Below are 15,488 nucleotides of genomic sequence, written 5' to 3'. Positions count from 1 at the left end.
GATTAATAGATTCAAGTGATTAGATCTTACAGACAGAATTCCTAAAGAACTATGATCGAAGGGTCATAACATTGTACAGGAGGCAGTGACCAAAACCATTCCCAAGAATAAGAAATCCAAGAAGGCAAAGTAGTTGCCTGAGGAGGCTTTACAAATAGCTGAGGAAAGAAGAGAATCAAAAGGTAAGGGAGAAAAAGAAACATATCCTAACTCAATGCAGAGTTCCACAGAATAGCAGAGAGAGATAACATGACCTTCTTAAATGAACAATGCAAAGAAATAGAGAAAATAGTCAAAGCTATGGTTTTTCTAATAGTCATATATGGCTATGAGAGTTGGAGACTAGGTGTCAAAGAACTGATGCTTTTGAACTGTAGTGCCAGAGAAGACTCTTGAGAGTCTCTTAGACTTCAAGGAGATCAAATCAGTCAATCCTAAAGAAAATCAATCCTGAATATTCATTGGCAGGACTGATGCTAAAGGTGAAACTCTAATACTTTGGCCACCTGATACAAAGGGTTGACTCACTGGAAGAGCCCCTGATGCTGGGAAAGATTGAAGGCAAAAGTAGAAGGGACCAGCGGAGGATGAATTGATTTGATAGCATCGCCAACTTAATCGACTTGAATTTGAGCAAACTCTGGGAGGACAGAGGAGCCTGACATGCTGCAGTCCATGGAGTCACAAGGAGCAACTGAACAAGAACAACTCTCAGAGGATAGAATTTCATCACCAGTAACTACTGGGTTTTTCTTCATTCAGCCTCCTGGAAAGAGATTTCCTCTTTCTCTCTTTGAGTCTTGATTCTAAATTACCAGGAAAGGGAAAAATAGGATATCAGCAAATTTGGTTATGACAGTACTTGGGTGCCTGCTAGGTCACTTCAGTCATGTCTGACTCTGTGTGACCCAATGCACTGCCGTCTGCCAGGCTTCTCTTCCATGGGATTCGCCAGGCAAGGATACTGGAGTGAATTGCCATGGTTTACTCTTATTGCAGTGTATCTATGTTCAAAGCCTGCCCCTGTGACTCTGTGGACTGCAGAAATGGGATAATGGGTTGAAGAAATTATTAGACAAGAGGTGCTGGATGATAATCCAGGAAGTGATACCTAACTTTGGGATGCTATTTGTTTCCTCTTGGAAACTTTAGAGTTTACAAATATTGGGTCCATGATCCAGCAAATAGGGAGACTATAGGGATTTACTTAGTGAGTAATGAACTATGTCAATTTACTTAGTGAATATGAGCTATGCTTTGGAGAAGGAAATGGCAACCCACTCCAGTATTCTTGCCTGGAAAATTCCATGGACTGAGGATCCTGGTAGGCTACAGTCCATGGGGTCACAAAGAGTCGGACACGACTGAGCGACTTCACTTCACTTCACTTCATGAGCTATGCTTATGTAATATAAATTCATGTGCTACAAGAAGGGCTTCTCTGGTGTCTCAGATGTCAAAGAATCTGACTGCAGTGCAGGAGATCTAGGTTCAATCCCTGGGTCAGGAAGATCCCTTGAGAAGGGAATGGCTACCCATTCCAGTATTCTTGCCTAGAGAATTCCATGGACTGAGAAGCCAGGCGGGCTATAGACCATGGGGTCGCAAAGAGTTGGACATGACTGAATGACTAAGTGCACACACAGCGCATCATAACTGTTTCATAATAGATATGCAAATAAAGGATAGATCTCTGACCTACTAGATCCCTTTTCCAAAATAATATAATGGTCCAGAAAAGAAAAAAAAATGGGGAGGTCAGACAAGATGGCAGAGAAGTAGGAAGTAGAATTTGCCTCTGTTCACAGAAACGATGAAAATGTATCTTCAAGTGGAATGAATCACACAGAACAGCTACTAAGCACCAACGGAAGACATCAGATGCGCAAGAAGATAAGAAAATCCTCACATAACTGGGTAGGACAAAAGAAAAAGAAGGCATCAGAGTGGGGCCTGTGCCCTAGGGGGAAGCTTTATATTCCTTATTTCATGTAATCCTCAAGAAATCCTTGTGAGGGAAAGATATACTTATTCTCATTCTACAGATAAAGGAATGGATTATTATGAAGCTAATCATTTATCCCAGGTCACAGAGTGGGAAAGTGGTTTGCCAAACCAACACTTTCTGGTTCTAGGACTCCTGCTCTTCTAGTACACCATTTTAATTCCCCAGAATTTACCATAGTGGCAGTGAAGAATCTATAATAAGGTGAGGATGATCACAGGGAAACAGGAGGCTATTGTGTAATTCAGATTAGAGATGGTTATGAACAGAGTTAAGATATTGGTAGCAGTGATGACAGAAAAACAACATAGTTTGAGGACCTATTAGAAGTAACCTTATGAAAGGTTACATTTGATTAACCAAATGTTGAGGGTAAAAGAGAGGGAGGAATTGATGTTATACTAAGTTTTCTGTATCTACTACAAATGAATTTCACTGAGTAGGCTTAAGCAAGACAAGGAATGAAAGGAAGAGTTGATGTAATGTGCGTGTGTTAGCAATCAGAGTGGGTTTATCCAATAAATACACCATCTTCAGTCTTATATGTCTTCTGTGTAGAAATTAGAGATGATGAATAGCTAAAGTTGGGGAATTTGAGTTGGAACTTTACTTGTAAACGTTTTTAGGTCCAGATGCAGTTTTAGTCACTCTAGACTCTTCCTGGTGGCTCAGTTGGTAAAGAATCTGCCTGCAGTGCAGGAGACCTGGGTTCGATCCTTGGGTTGGGAAGATCCCCTGGAGGAGGGCATGGCAACCCACTCCAGTATCCTTGCCTGGAGAACCCCATGGACAGAGGAGCCCGGTGGGCTGCAGTCCATGGGGTCGCAAAGAGTCAGACACATGGCTGAGCGACTAAGCACAGAACTCAGTCTCCTTCTGACATTTGTCTGCAATGGCTGTCACCTTCCAGTGAATTTTGCTCCGTAGCTTCACACCCTAGGTCTTTCCTGGAAAGTTCATACACATGTATTGATCTCCTTCTAAGTTTTTCAATAGTCAAGAAGTAGAAATTTTGAGAAGAAATACTAAAATGTGGTTATTTGGATAATAGTTGAACAAGTGGCTGGATTAAAAACTTTTAATCATTTCATTACAAACAAAAAATCTAAGAAAGGCTAATATCATAATATGTTTAATTTCTGGCATTTTATGTGGACAGATTTTCACCTTAAGCCTTAAGAACACTTAGGGTTTTTGATTGAGGTTCATTGTGTTTAATACAGGTCTGTACTCATGTTAAGTCAACTCCTTATCCATGATTTACTTGTTTGTGAAGCCCCCAATCTTGTTTATGTTGCCCAAACATAGCTGAGAGAGACAGCTGTGACATTATGAATCCAGCTGGCCACAGATGGATCTTCAGTGAAGCATGAATCCATTTTGGGTTGGTGATCTATGTTTACTGCCTCTTGTTAAACTTTCAGAGATTCAGCTCCTAAATCACCTGGCGTTGACTGAATCCACTTATGTATAAGTAATAGACTGAAGTAAGCTGGAGCCTTTGTTGCTTGTGCTCAAGACTCTCACCTGTAGGGCCAATTCTTTGCATTATCATTTTATTGACTAGTTAGTCCATGTTAGAGTCTGTTTAGTTTATGGTCATTTAGCGCATAAGTTTCATTAGTGTAATAAGCTTAGTAGCTCATGTTTTGAGGTTACGATGATTATGAGCCTTTCCAAGATTTTGTTGACATTTCCACATTTATGTTATGGATTTGACAGTTAAACTTGAAATCTCAAGGAGGGGGGAATGAAGTTGCAGCCTGAAAAGAAATTCTTTTAGAATTTTTAAAGAAAATATCAATGATAAATGTTTACCTGCAAGGCTGATAGGAGTGCAGGCTTTTTTAGATCTATGCACGGATAACCAGTTAAAGCACAAAGCAAAACAAAGATGTACGAATACTTGAAATAATTAGCTAAAACTGAACAAAACTAAAATTGTAACAGTGGCTTCTAGCAAATAAAATATAATTTTGAATCAGTATCCAAAAACTCTTGAGTGTATAAACTCCATAGCTTCACTTTTTCAGAGTCCAATGTGATATTCAAACTGGCCAGAATTGCTAATATAAATATATGCACACTGTGTCCTTTACAACCTGAGTAGGAAATACTATTAAATGTTAATAGATATGCAAATCAGTGAACTCGTGGTTGAAAGTTTTTATGGCAGGTCTGCCTGTTTGTAATTCTTCTTTACATTTGTCCAGAACAGCAAAATTTAGAATAACTGCTAAATTTTTTGATACAATATATTCTTCTTTAAAAAAAGCTTCTCTTGTATCTCAGTGGTAAAGAAGCTAGCTGCCTGCAATGCAGGAGACACAGGAGATGGGGGTTCAATCCCTGGGCCAGGAAGATCCCCTCGAGGAGGAAATGGCAGTTCACTCCAGTATTCTTGCCTGGGAAATCCCATGGACAGAAGAGCCTGGAGGTTTTTAAAATTTTGTGTCAGGCATTAGCTGATTTATAGTATTGTTAGTTTCAGGAGTACAACAAAGTGATTCAGTTATACATACATCACTTCCTTTTCAAATTATTTTTCCGTTTAGGTTATTACAGATTTTTGAGCAGAATTCCCTGTGCTCTACAGTAGGTCTTTGTTGTTTATCTGGTTTAGATATAGTAGTGTGTATATGTCAATTCTAAATTCCCAATTTATCCCTCCCTCTCTGCCTTTTATCCTTGGTAACCATAAATTTGTTTTTACATGTGTGGCTCTACTTCTGTTTTGTAAATAAGTTCATTGGTATCAGTTTTTCTTTTAGATTCTGTATATAAGCCATATCCTATGATATTTGTCTTTCTTTGTCTGACTTTACTTAATGTAATAACCTCCAGGTCCATCCATGTTGTTGCAAATGACATTACTTCATTCTCTTTAATGACTGAGTAGTATTCCACTATATAGTATGTACCACATCGTTTTTATCCATTCATTTGTCAATGGACATTTAGGTTGCTTCCATATCTTGGATATTGTCAACAGCACTGCAATGAATATTGGGGTGCATATATCCTTTCAAACCATGTTTTCTCCAGATATATGCCTCAGAGTGGGATTGCTACATTGTATGGTACCTATATTTTTAGCCTTTTAAGGAAACTCCATATCATTCTCCATAGTGGCTGTACCAATTTACACTCCCACCAAAGTGTAGGAGGATTTTTTCCCATACTCTGTTTATCATTTATTGTTTGTAGACTTTTTGATGATGGCCATTCTGACTGATGTGAGATGATATCTCTAGGTAGTTTCGAGTTTTATTTCTCTAATATGATTAGCAATGATGAGCATCTTTTCTTACGCCTGTTTGTCATCTGTGTGTCTTCTTTGGAGAAATGTCTAGAATATCTAATACATTTTAAATATCACTCTTCACTTTTAAATAATTAATTTATTCTTAATTAAATTCTGTATGCTATCTCCTCTGCTTTATCATGGCATCCAGTACTCACCATGTGCCCACAGCCAGAGAGGAGGGACATTCTCCTGTTTTATGCTGATGTATCTTTCTACATGAATATAGGATAGTTATTCTGCCATCAAGGAGATACAAATATAGTTGGAGAAGTGAAGTAAACACAGAAAACAATTTGAAAACATGTAAAAGTTCTTCATGTCAATCTTATTGCTATTTCTAGGATTTAGTATATACAGGTTTACTTGTGTAATATAGCAATAAATATGAACTTGGGTCACTTTGTTAATTCATAAATTAAGCAGATGTTTACTGATTACTTACCACATGTAGGTAGTGCTCCAGACTATGGGGTATCAACAGTGAAAAGAATAGATAAAAATGACTTGCAGTCCTCCTGGAACTTATGGTCTAGTTTTAGCTATTGTCTACTCTCTTGGTTTTCAGGATCTTGATAGGATCTTGTTTCTTGACATTCTAGTAACTTTTGATTGAATGATGGATTTTATAAATAAAAATAGATGATATTTTATTCTTCCTGAAAAGGTTCAGTTTTTCCTCTGTTAATTGCAAGGAATAGAAGCTGATCACCTTAATTCAGTCATGAAATGGACTGGATAAGGGTTGATTTACAGTTTCAACAAGGACCCATACATCACGGGTTTTCTTTAGTCTTTCATACCCTTGTATATCCTGGGCCATTCTCTCAGAATGTTCTGAACTATAATAGTTTCCTCAGCATGAAGTAGCCAGACCTCTGCTATACTTTACAGAGACTTTCTCCCATCCAAGTCCTAACCAGGCCCAACCCTGCTTAGCTTCTGAGATCAAACAAGATGGGGTGCGTTCAGGAAGGTATGGCCATAGACTGTAGAGACTTTCTGCTTAGTCTCTCAGCATTCCTCATGCACAAGTTCACAAGTTCATAATTTGGCAAAAGTCTTTGAAGACTGGCTGTGTATCTTACTCTCTTCTCAGCATCTCCTCTCTCACAAGAATCTTGGCTCCTTAAATTTCAAACATTGCTTCTTTAACCCACTGAGACTGTTCTCTGCCCAGGCAAAATCCAGGTTCTTGTCTTCTTGCCTTGCACATCGAATCAGCTAATGTCCCCAGAGAAAATACAGTTAACTTTTCCATAATGCTCGCCAATCTGGTATCTTGGTTTTTCTTCTCTTCAGTGCTTCATCAGCTTTTAGATGACTTTAAGCAGATTTGGGGAGTTATTTTTATATTTTGTTTAGTTTTTTTAGGGTTTTTTTTTGTTGGATCATTGGTCTGTTGCATGCTTACTATCTCATCCTTGTTTTCAGAAACTAAAATAGAAGAATTATGCCTTCTCTTACATACATCTGTACAATCACAAAGAATGTCGCCAGGAATTTCTATCCTAGCCCAATGTATTCTGGAATTAATTGGCAGAGTAAACAGGTAGAAATATAACATTGAACAAAATCTTCAAAGCAAGTGTCATTGAAAAAGCTGGACAATTAATAGAGCTAATATTCTTTAGTACCCTGAGTCCAATGACCAAGAGCTGCTTAGATGGGTGAACTCAGTATAAGTGGGAACGTAGAAGTGCTGATTGTAGCTCTAGGGAGTTGTAGCTTCTGGATGCTTCTCTTGGCTTCTTATTATGAATTATCGCTACAGAAAGTAATCCTTGATTGTCATTGTCTTATTAAAATACTGGGGAACAGAGATGTTCTTTGTGCTTTTTATATCTCCACTGACAGTTGTAGGAAGAAGGTATAGCACAGTAGTTAAGTACATGGATTTAGGAGTCAATCAAATGTATATTCAAATCTTGTCCATTTATTGGATGCTCAAACTTGAGAAAGTTGCAAAAACTCTCTAAAGCCTTAATGCCATATCTTTGAAATGGGAATAACAATACATTTCATTGTTCTGATATGAAAGTTGCTGGGGACTGTATTTTTAAAATGCTAATAGCAATCTCTGGCACATTGCTAGCATGCAGTTTTTGGTAGCTAAAGTTTTTTTTTTTTTTTTTTGGCTACTATGGAAATGCATGGAATAAGACCCAGAATTTTGAGATGAGAACTTAAGATATTTACATAGCCCCTCCAAAGTAAGTAGATGAAGCACATGGGAAAAGAGTTGTTTTAAGAATTCATGTTTGTTTTTTGTTGTTAAATATCTGTATATTTAAATATCAGATTTAAAAAACTATCTTAAATAACTCCAGAAAAAATAACTGAATTGGAAGCAGCTTTACTCTCAATGACTTAAAAAATGTGCTTCTTCATAGTTTCAATAGATAACTAATGAATATTTATCTACTGCATATTGTTTTAAAGTTAATCTAAGAAGAATTATGTTCAATGGGTACTCTAAGTTGTATAGGTATTATCATGTTTAAGAAAAGGAACAAAATTTAAAGTAAAAGAAAACTGAGTAAAAAAAATACTTAGAATTAAAAAATATGTACAGAGAAATTTGGCTCCTAGGTACCATTCATTAGTCAGGTGGTATTGATTGGGCAGGGTAAGTGATATTTTTGAATCCCAGTTTTCTTAGTGAAATTACAAATGGGAAAAATGATATTTACAATTTTCTTGACTATCAAATGAGAAAATGAAGATGCTTAATAAGCAATAAGCATGATCTTATTACCTGTTTTTAATAGTCGGGTGTACGTTTGAACCTTTCTTTGAGCTGTGAGGAATATAAACTTGTGTTTAATAGCAAGCAAAGAATAACTAGTTATGCCAAAAGAGTGATGAAGTGGAATCTGGCCATTGCTATTAAATAATAATTTAAGTCACACATATTTAAGTAAAATTTTACATCACTTCCCTACATGGAAATTTTTTCTCAAATCTTGACTTTCTTCTGAACATTATTCAGATATGACATTATACTTATAACTTACTCCCAGCATCTTTTCAATAGTTCTTACTTTGAGAAGACAGAACTGGAGGAAAGTAAGCTCTTCTCTTTGTTTCTAGTTAACTCTAATTCAGGAATTGTTTCTGCTCCCCTCATACTTGAGTGAGCATGGAATGATGCCTTTGCTGAGTATTTCTGTTTGATTTTCCAAAAGCTGTTGTCAGTCCTGCAGCTCAAAAATGAAAGGCACATGGTAATTGGTGTAGCCACAGTCAGTTTTCAAATCTAATTGGAACTGACCCAGACACCCTCAGAGGTCCTCTCAGCCTTTCAGATTTATAAGCACATCTGGTGAGACAAAAGCAAGAAAGTTTGTTAAAAGGGGGAAAATTCCCTTTTGAGTGTTGCTGAACCAGAAAGCTTTGACTGTATGGTTCTCTGAGTCTGGACAATGTCTTGTGTGTTTGTTTCCACAGAGCATATATCATTACAGACTATATGGGCATCCGAAATGAAAGTTTCATGAAATTAGCTGCAGTAGGGACCTGGATGGGGGACTTTGTCACAGCTTGGATGGTAAGAAATTTTAACTTCACCCACTTCAAATGTCAGATGGAAGACATGCTCATAATGTTATACACACTATTTTTCTTTTTAAATCGATAGCCTCATGAATTATTTTATTTCATGTTATATTTTGAATAACATTCCAAAGTGATAAAAGAAGGATCTTGTTTTCATGGTTAGCATTATTGCATTTGTGCAAAGCCCTCAAACATGAGAGTCTCATTTATTTCACCAAATTTAAACAGTCATTTCAGTAACAGGCTTGTTAGATAATCCAAGTCCAGTTATCCCTAGTTTTCCAAGCAGTAAGTCACTGGAAATGCTGAGCTCTAATTGTTGATCTTTCTGTCAGCCCAGCCCCTTTTGAACATAGCAGTGCTGTTTATTTTGTTACGTCATTCCTCCGTCCTCCCAAGGGTTAAAGATACAGTTTTATTTTCTCAACTAATGTGAATTGGGTTTTATACAATACACACTATTTTTCATGGTTTAGGACAGAAGTTATCTTGCTTGCAAGGGGAACAAATTCATGAGAAAGACAAACCTAGAGATTATATACAATATCCATTTACCTCAGGGAAAAACATCAATACAATTATAGTACTAATGACGACTGTCTACTGAGATATGTTTATATATAATGTATGTATGTATGTGTGTATATATATATGTATAGACATGTATGTATGTGTGTGTATATATATATATACACACACACACACACACGTGTGTGTGTGGGACATACACATTCATCAAATTAATGGAAAACTCTTCTGGGAGATTTTAAATAATTTTATAAGGATTATTTGCTTGATTTTGACATGTACACTTTTAAAGAAGAAATACTGTTCAGGCTGTCTGATAAGACATATGAATATCTTTAAGGACTTTAAAAATGATTTTCTGCATTTCTTTTCCTCACTGAACCTACTAACTTAATGGGAACTAAGGAGTTCTGAGAGTTATCTGTTTTAGTCTCTTTTGTGCCTTATCAGTCTTTATGTCTGCAGCAATTAGACAAACCATGTTTCGTGCTGGGCTCATCTGCCAGGAGAGTAATTCTGTATTTAACCACTGAGTTAATTAAAGACACTACGTAGCTTAAAGGCTCTGGGTCCTATAAGTTTATAAGAGTCTCAGAATGCAAAGAGCATTGTTGTTATTGTTTAGTCTCTAAGTCTTGTCTGACTCTTCGTGACCCCATGGACTGCAGCGCACCAGGCTCCTCTGTCCATGGCATTCTCCAGGCAAGAATACTGGAGTGGGTTGCCATCTCCTTCTCCAGAGATTTTCCTGATCCAGGGATAGAACCTGTGTCTCCTGCTTGACAGGCGGACTCTACCATTGAGCCACCTCGGCTTATAAAAATGGAACACTTTAGCACTCACTGACACCTTTCATAATTGCATTTAGCCCTAATTAGCTTTATTCAAGTTCATTCACTTACAAATGAGAGGACCTACCAAAAGAAAGATCAGGCCCAAGTTAAACACAGCTTGGCAGGGACATGCCCTATAGATGTGCTCCTGATACTGCAGGGAGACTGTCACAACTGTTACTGCCATTGCTGGTAATAGCTTTGCTTCTTACCTGAAATAGGTGTTTTCAGGGTACAGGAAGCAGTTATTTCTTAATAGCTACTTCTGTCATCATTTTGCAAGTGACCATAAAAGTATCAAGTGACCATCAAAGAGTTTGCCTAGCCTGTTTTTGAACTTCCTCCCTCCTCTATTTAATTTTAGAATGTTATCAGAACCCATTACCAGATGCTCTCCATTTTATTAACTTTAAAATTGAAATTTGAAAACATTATTTGTTTGTAATCACTAGAAATAGGAATGAGAATAAGCTAGACATTAAGACCAGGCAGCCTCATCTGTTTCCACTGGGAAAAACTATTTAAAATGAAAGATCAACTTTAAACTCATAATTTCCTTAAAATCTGAGGTGATGCCTTTTGGAAATTTTTGCATTAATTGCGGTTTTTTATTTTGATTCATTTTAAGATGGCTACTTAATAAAATGCAAAAGAGAACTGCATCAGTTCAGAAATTTGGATTCTCTAATCTTGCCACCTACGGTTTGACCTGCCACAAATAATATACAATCCTTTGAGCCTTAGTTTGCACATGTCTTGAAAAGGATTAATAGTTCCTATTGGTCCTCCTGGTTTTTTTGTGAAGCTTATGTGTGGTTCTGGGACCAGAACCATTAAATGCTGATGTGTAAGGGAGATATAAATGCTTTATTGTTATTGTTCATGTTTTTGAACCCCCATACTCTTGACTGGTCCCAGTCCCTTGAAGTAATGCAAAGGAAGGTCATCGATCCAAACCTTAGTCTTCGGAGACTTTCTATTCCTCCTATGAAGCTCCAAGAGCATAAGAATCCCACCTTATCTCAGACCTGGGGTCCAGGCATTTGAAATTTTCTACTATGGCCCATGCTAGAGCAGATGAAAACAACAATATGGTACATTTCCTTTTCACCTCTGCCTGACACTGCCCCTTACCAAAGGCAGGGGAGAAGCCACAGACTAATGAGACTTAAGATCTGCTTTGAAGTTTGCAGGCTCAAGTCAGCCATTCGACACATAAACCATTTTCTTTTCCATGATGACACCGTTATTTATTTGTGACCCAATTCCACCCAACTTCTCAGACTTTCCCACAAAATAGTGTTTCCTAGGCCAGGTAGGGGTTTCCCAGTAGTAGAGTGGTAAAGAATTTACCAGCAATGCAGGAGATGTAGGTTCCATCTCTGGGTCAGGAAGATACCCTGGAGAAGGAAATGGCTACCTGCTCCAGTACTCTTGCCCAGAAAATACCGTGGACAGAGGAATCTGGCAGTCTGCAATTCATGGGGTCACAAAGAGTCGGACACAGCTGAGCGACTGAGCACACAAACACATACACAGGCTATATATGGCTCTGCTCGCATTTACTGGTTATGTTATTTTTATAATTAAACTATTTTTCTTTGGAATCGTAAGGTCGGGTGCAATGTCCGGGCAGCACTGAGAGGCAAATACAGGGTACGACTTTGACCAAAGACCTTTAACCCTTCCTGATTGGATTTCTACCAGGCAGTCTTCTGCCCTACTCTTGTGGTTTAAGGGAATACCAATAATTCCACAGTTCAATCTGTAGCCTTTCTCTCCATCATCCGGATTATCTTCAGAGTTTCTCTTAAATTTACTACTTTAATTTCTTCTATTTCTACTAGCTAACCTTATAACTTTTTACCTTTTCCATACTGTAGATTAAGACTAGATTGAGAGTCAAGAAAACTGTTACAGGTTTAAGCCAGCAAACCTTCTGAGGTCTCTCATCTCTTCCTTTCTGTAAAGCAAGGAAGAATCAAAATCCCTTTCTGCTTATGTTATCTGAAAAACTGACCTTTCCCCATTAGTCACAGGGACAGAGACGGGGAAAAAAAAAGTTTTCTCCTGATTTGAAAGTTCAGTCACACAGAGAGGATTCCCAGGGCACATCATTTCTATTCCCATTTCTATTCACTGACTCGGCAATACATTTCCATATAAATATTTATATGTCTACATATGTGTGCATTGATAACATTTAAAAAAATAATAGTTTTCCTCATGAGAAGAGCCTAGGGAAGCTTTGACCTTCATTTGTTCAAAGAATTCTCATCATGAAATGAATACCAATGATGAAGGTGACTTGTGGAAAAGCAAGTGGTTATTTACGTTTCCGATAAAAGTATGCCTTTCAATATACTTTAAAAATAGAGAATTTTTCTCTGGTGGAAATAATTCAAAAGTTTTCCTTGGTTTTAAAAGGCACATCAGAACTTATGTAATCCACAGGTGAGGCCAATATGAACCAATCTGGCAAAAATCTTTGGCCCTCACATTAGTGAGTGTCAGGCTCTGCTCAGTTCAATTCCCTGGCAGTCCTGGCTATTCCAGGCTCTGTGGTATGCCTTGGGCAGAGGACAATGTGTCAGGGCTAAAGTTACTATTTTTTTTTAATTCGGATAAAAGAAATATATAAAGTGACCAGTTATTTAATTCAGCATTGAGCCGGCCCTTTATGTTAATAGTTGCAGAGACACAAAAGCAACAACGCAGGTGTCGTCTGTGACACCATGGCCGTCTATCCCCATATTTGCCCACTCTCTGCCATTTAGCAAGGAGTTGAGGAGGGTCAGACAGTCCCAGAGCACATGGCTTCAGCTTGACCACCTCCCCCTTTGAAAGACAGGTCACAGCTCTGCTGAGGTATAAAGTGACAGGAGATTTTGAAGACACGGTGATGGCACCTGCTTCTGTCCCTTACCAGAAGAAAAATTACTTCCTGTCTATCCATACCTAAATCATCATCCTTGCCTCAGCCCCTGATACCTCCTGCTCTGGTGACTTTCTTTTATAGCAGTAGGTGGTACATCACTCATGGTAGTGACAGGGACACCACATTCTCTGTTTGAGGTTCATGGCTGTGGGGAAGTGCTTGCGTGGGTGCTAAGTCGCTTCATCATGTTCAGCTCTTTGGGGCCATGTGGCTCCTCTGTCTATGGGATTTCTCAGGCAAGAATACTGGAGCGGATTGCCGTTTCTTTCTCCAGGGGATCTTCCCAACCCAGGGATCAAACCCAAGTCTCTTCATCTCCTACACTGGCAGATAGGATTTTCCCACTAGTAGAGAGGTGAAGAAGGATAAAAATAAAGTGAAGACAGTTGTGATGGTAAACACTAATGTCATGATAAAGCACCCTACATCATAAAACCACATACTGTGTATACAGGCATTCAAAAAGGTGCTCAAGAAATATTTATTGTGGGAATAAATAGATATATTCTAAGAACACATAGCAGTAACTTCTTTATCTTCTTTTTTTGTTCAATTTTGTCACTTTGTGTTATAAAATGGGCATTTTAAAGTATTGTAAAGGTGGATGGGTGAGAGCTGTACTGTTTGGGGCACTTTCATATACCAGCTCCCTTCCCGCCTTCCGACAATAAGGCTGTGCACTTCCTCCTGCTGAGCCTGTTTCCATAATCAGGAGGACATGAGCTAGGAAACACTCTTGAATGGAAGTAATCAATTGTTTTTAAAATTTTTATTAGAGCATAGTTGATTTACAAGGTTGTGGTAGCTGTAGGTATACATACAGCAAAGTGCGTGTTACACATATATCACTCATTTTTTAAATTCTATTTCCATATAGGCCGTTACCTATTTTATATATAGTAGTCTGTATATGTCAACCCTGATCTCCCAATTTCCACCCCCACCCCTGCCCCTTACCCCTTTGGTTTATTTTCTACATCTGTAGCTCTATTTCTGTTTTATAGATAAGTTCATTTATATCTCTTTTTTTAGATTCCACATATAAGTGATGTCATCAAATTTGTCTTTCTGTGACTCACTTCACTCAGTATGACATACATACATATATATATTATATATATATATATATGTTCTTTTTAAGACTCTTTGCCATTACAAGTTATTACAAGATATTGGTTGCAGTTCTTTGTGCTATGCAGTAGGTCCTTGTTGGCTATCTCTTTCATAGAGCATGTGCTTAGTCGATCAGTTGTGTCTGACTCTTGCAGCCCTATGAGGGTTCTCTATCTGTGAAATTTTCCAGGCAAGAATCCTGGAGTGGGTTGCCATTTCCTCCTCTAGCGGATCTTACCAACCCAGGGATTGAACCAGCCTCACTTGCATTTCCTGCATTAGCAGATGGGTTCTTTTCCACTGTTACCACCTGGGAAGCCTCCAGTAGGAGTATGTTAATCCCAAACTCTTCCTGTATCCCTCACCCTTTGCCCCTTTGGTGACTGTAAGTTTGTTCTCCATATCTTTGAGTCTCTCTGTTTTGTAAATAAGTTCAAGTGTATCATTCTTCTGAATGGTGATGTAACCTTTTATACAATACACAGTCTTTGCCAATATAAAGATTGAACTTCTCAGATCCCACAAGAAGGTTTCTTGAGTGGTCATTGTTGCTTTCAGGGGCATAGTTCTGTTCCTGGGGGCAATGGAAGAAAACTAGGTTGAGAAATATCCCTTCAACCACTTAAGCAGAGAGCTTTTACTGTACTATATAAGACAGAAAATTGGTTAAACTTCATTGGACAGAGGCAGGAATAATTAAAGAGTGCTATATACTTGAAAATAATTTATAATTTGGGGTTAGTATTTATTTAAAAATCTAGAGCAGAATAGAGATGAGAAATATCATTGCAGCATTCAACAGTCAAGTATTCTTTCTAGCTTAAACATAGAAAATATGAAATAAATTTTGTAATTATGAATACATACCTGAAACTTGGTGAGTTTTTCTATTGTCCCATGTTTATTGCATGCTTACTAAGGAAAGGGTGTGAATATATATACTATTTTGATTTCACCAAATTAGTCATAGTTTATTTAGTTCAAATTTTTCTGTTATATATGCATCATTATTTTGAGTACTAAGTTTGTCAGTGAATACTAACCTGGAATATAACTAACATCACATCTAGCTTGTTATTCTTTTTGAAATTGAGTTTATTAATTTGTATTATGATCAATGCCAGTTTTCTAGTTATTTCTTTACACTGATATTTCAAAATGACAGAATAAAGAGTATAATTGAATTAATATCTAAAATTAAGTAGGAAT

General features: G+C 37.6%; 1 protein-coding gene across 3 annotated transcripts in view; it reads left to right on the top strand.

Moving 5' to 3' along the window:
* Positions 1–15,488, top strand: part of TMEM117 (transmembrane protein 117) — a 557,294-nt gene that overhangs the window by 281,424 nt on the left and 260,382 nt on the right. For all 3 annotated transcript variants that reach the window (XM_070454539.1, XM_070454538.1, XM_070454540.1), the window contains exon 4: positions 8,760–8,859. In XM_070454539.1, coding sequence (XP_070310640.1) covers positions 8,760–8,859 — 100 coding nt within the window. The remainder of the gene's footprint in view (positions 1–8,759; positions 8,860–15,488) is intronic.

This window comes from Odocoileus virginianus, chromosome 24, assembly GCF_023699985.2.
Source record: "Odocoileus virginianus isolate 20LAN1187 ecotype Illinois chromosome 24, Ovbor_1.2, whole genome shotgun sequence".
Lineage (NCBI taxonomy): Eukaryota > Metazoa > Chordata > Mammalia > Artiodactyla > Cervidae > Odocoileus > Odocoileus virginianus.
This window is presented reverse-complemented; position numbering and strand designations above follow the sequence as displayed.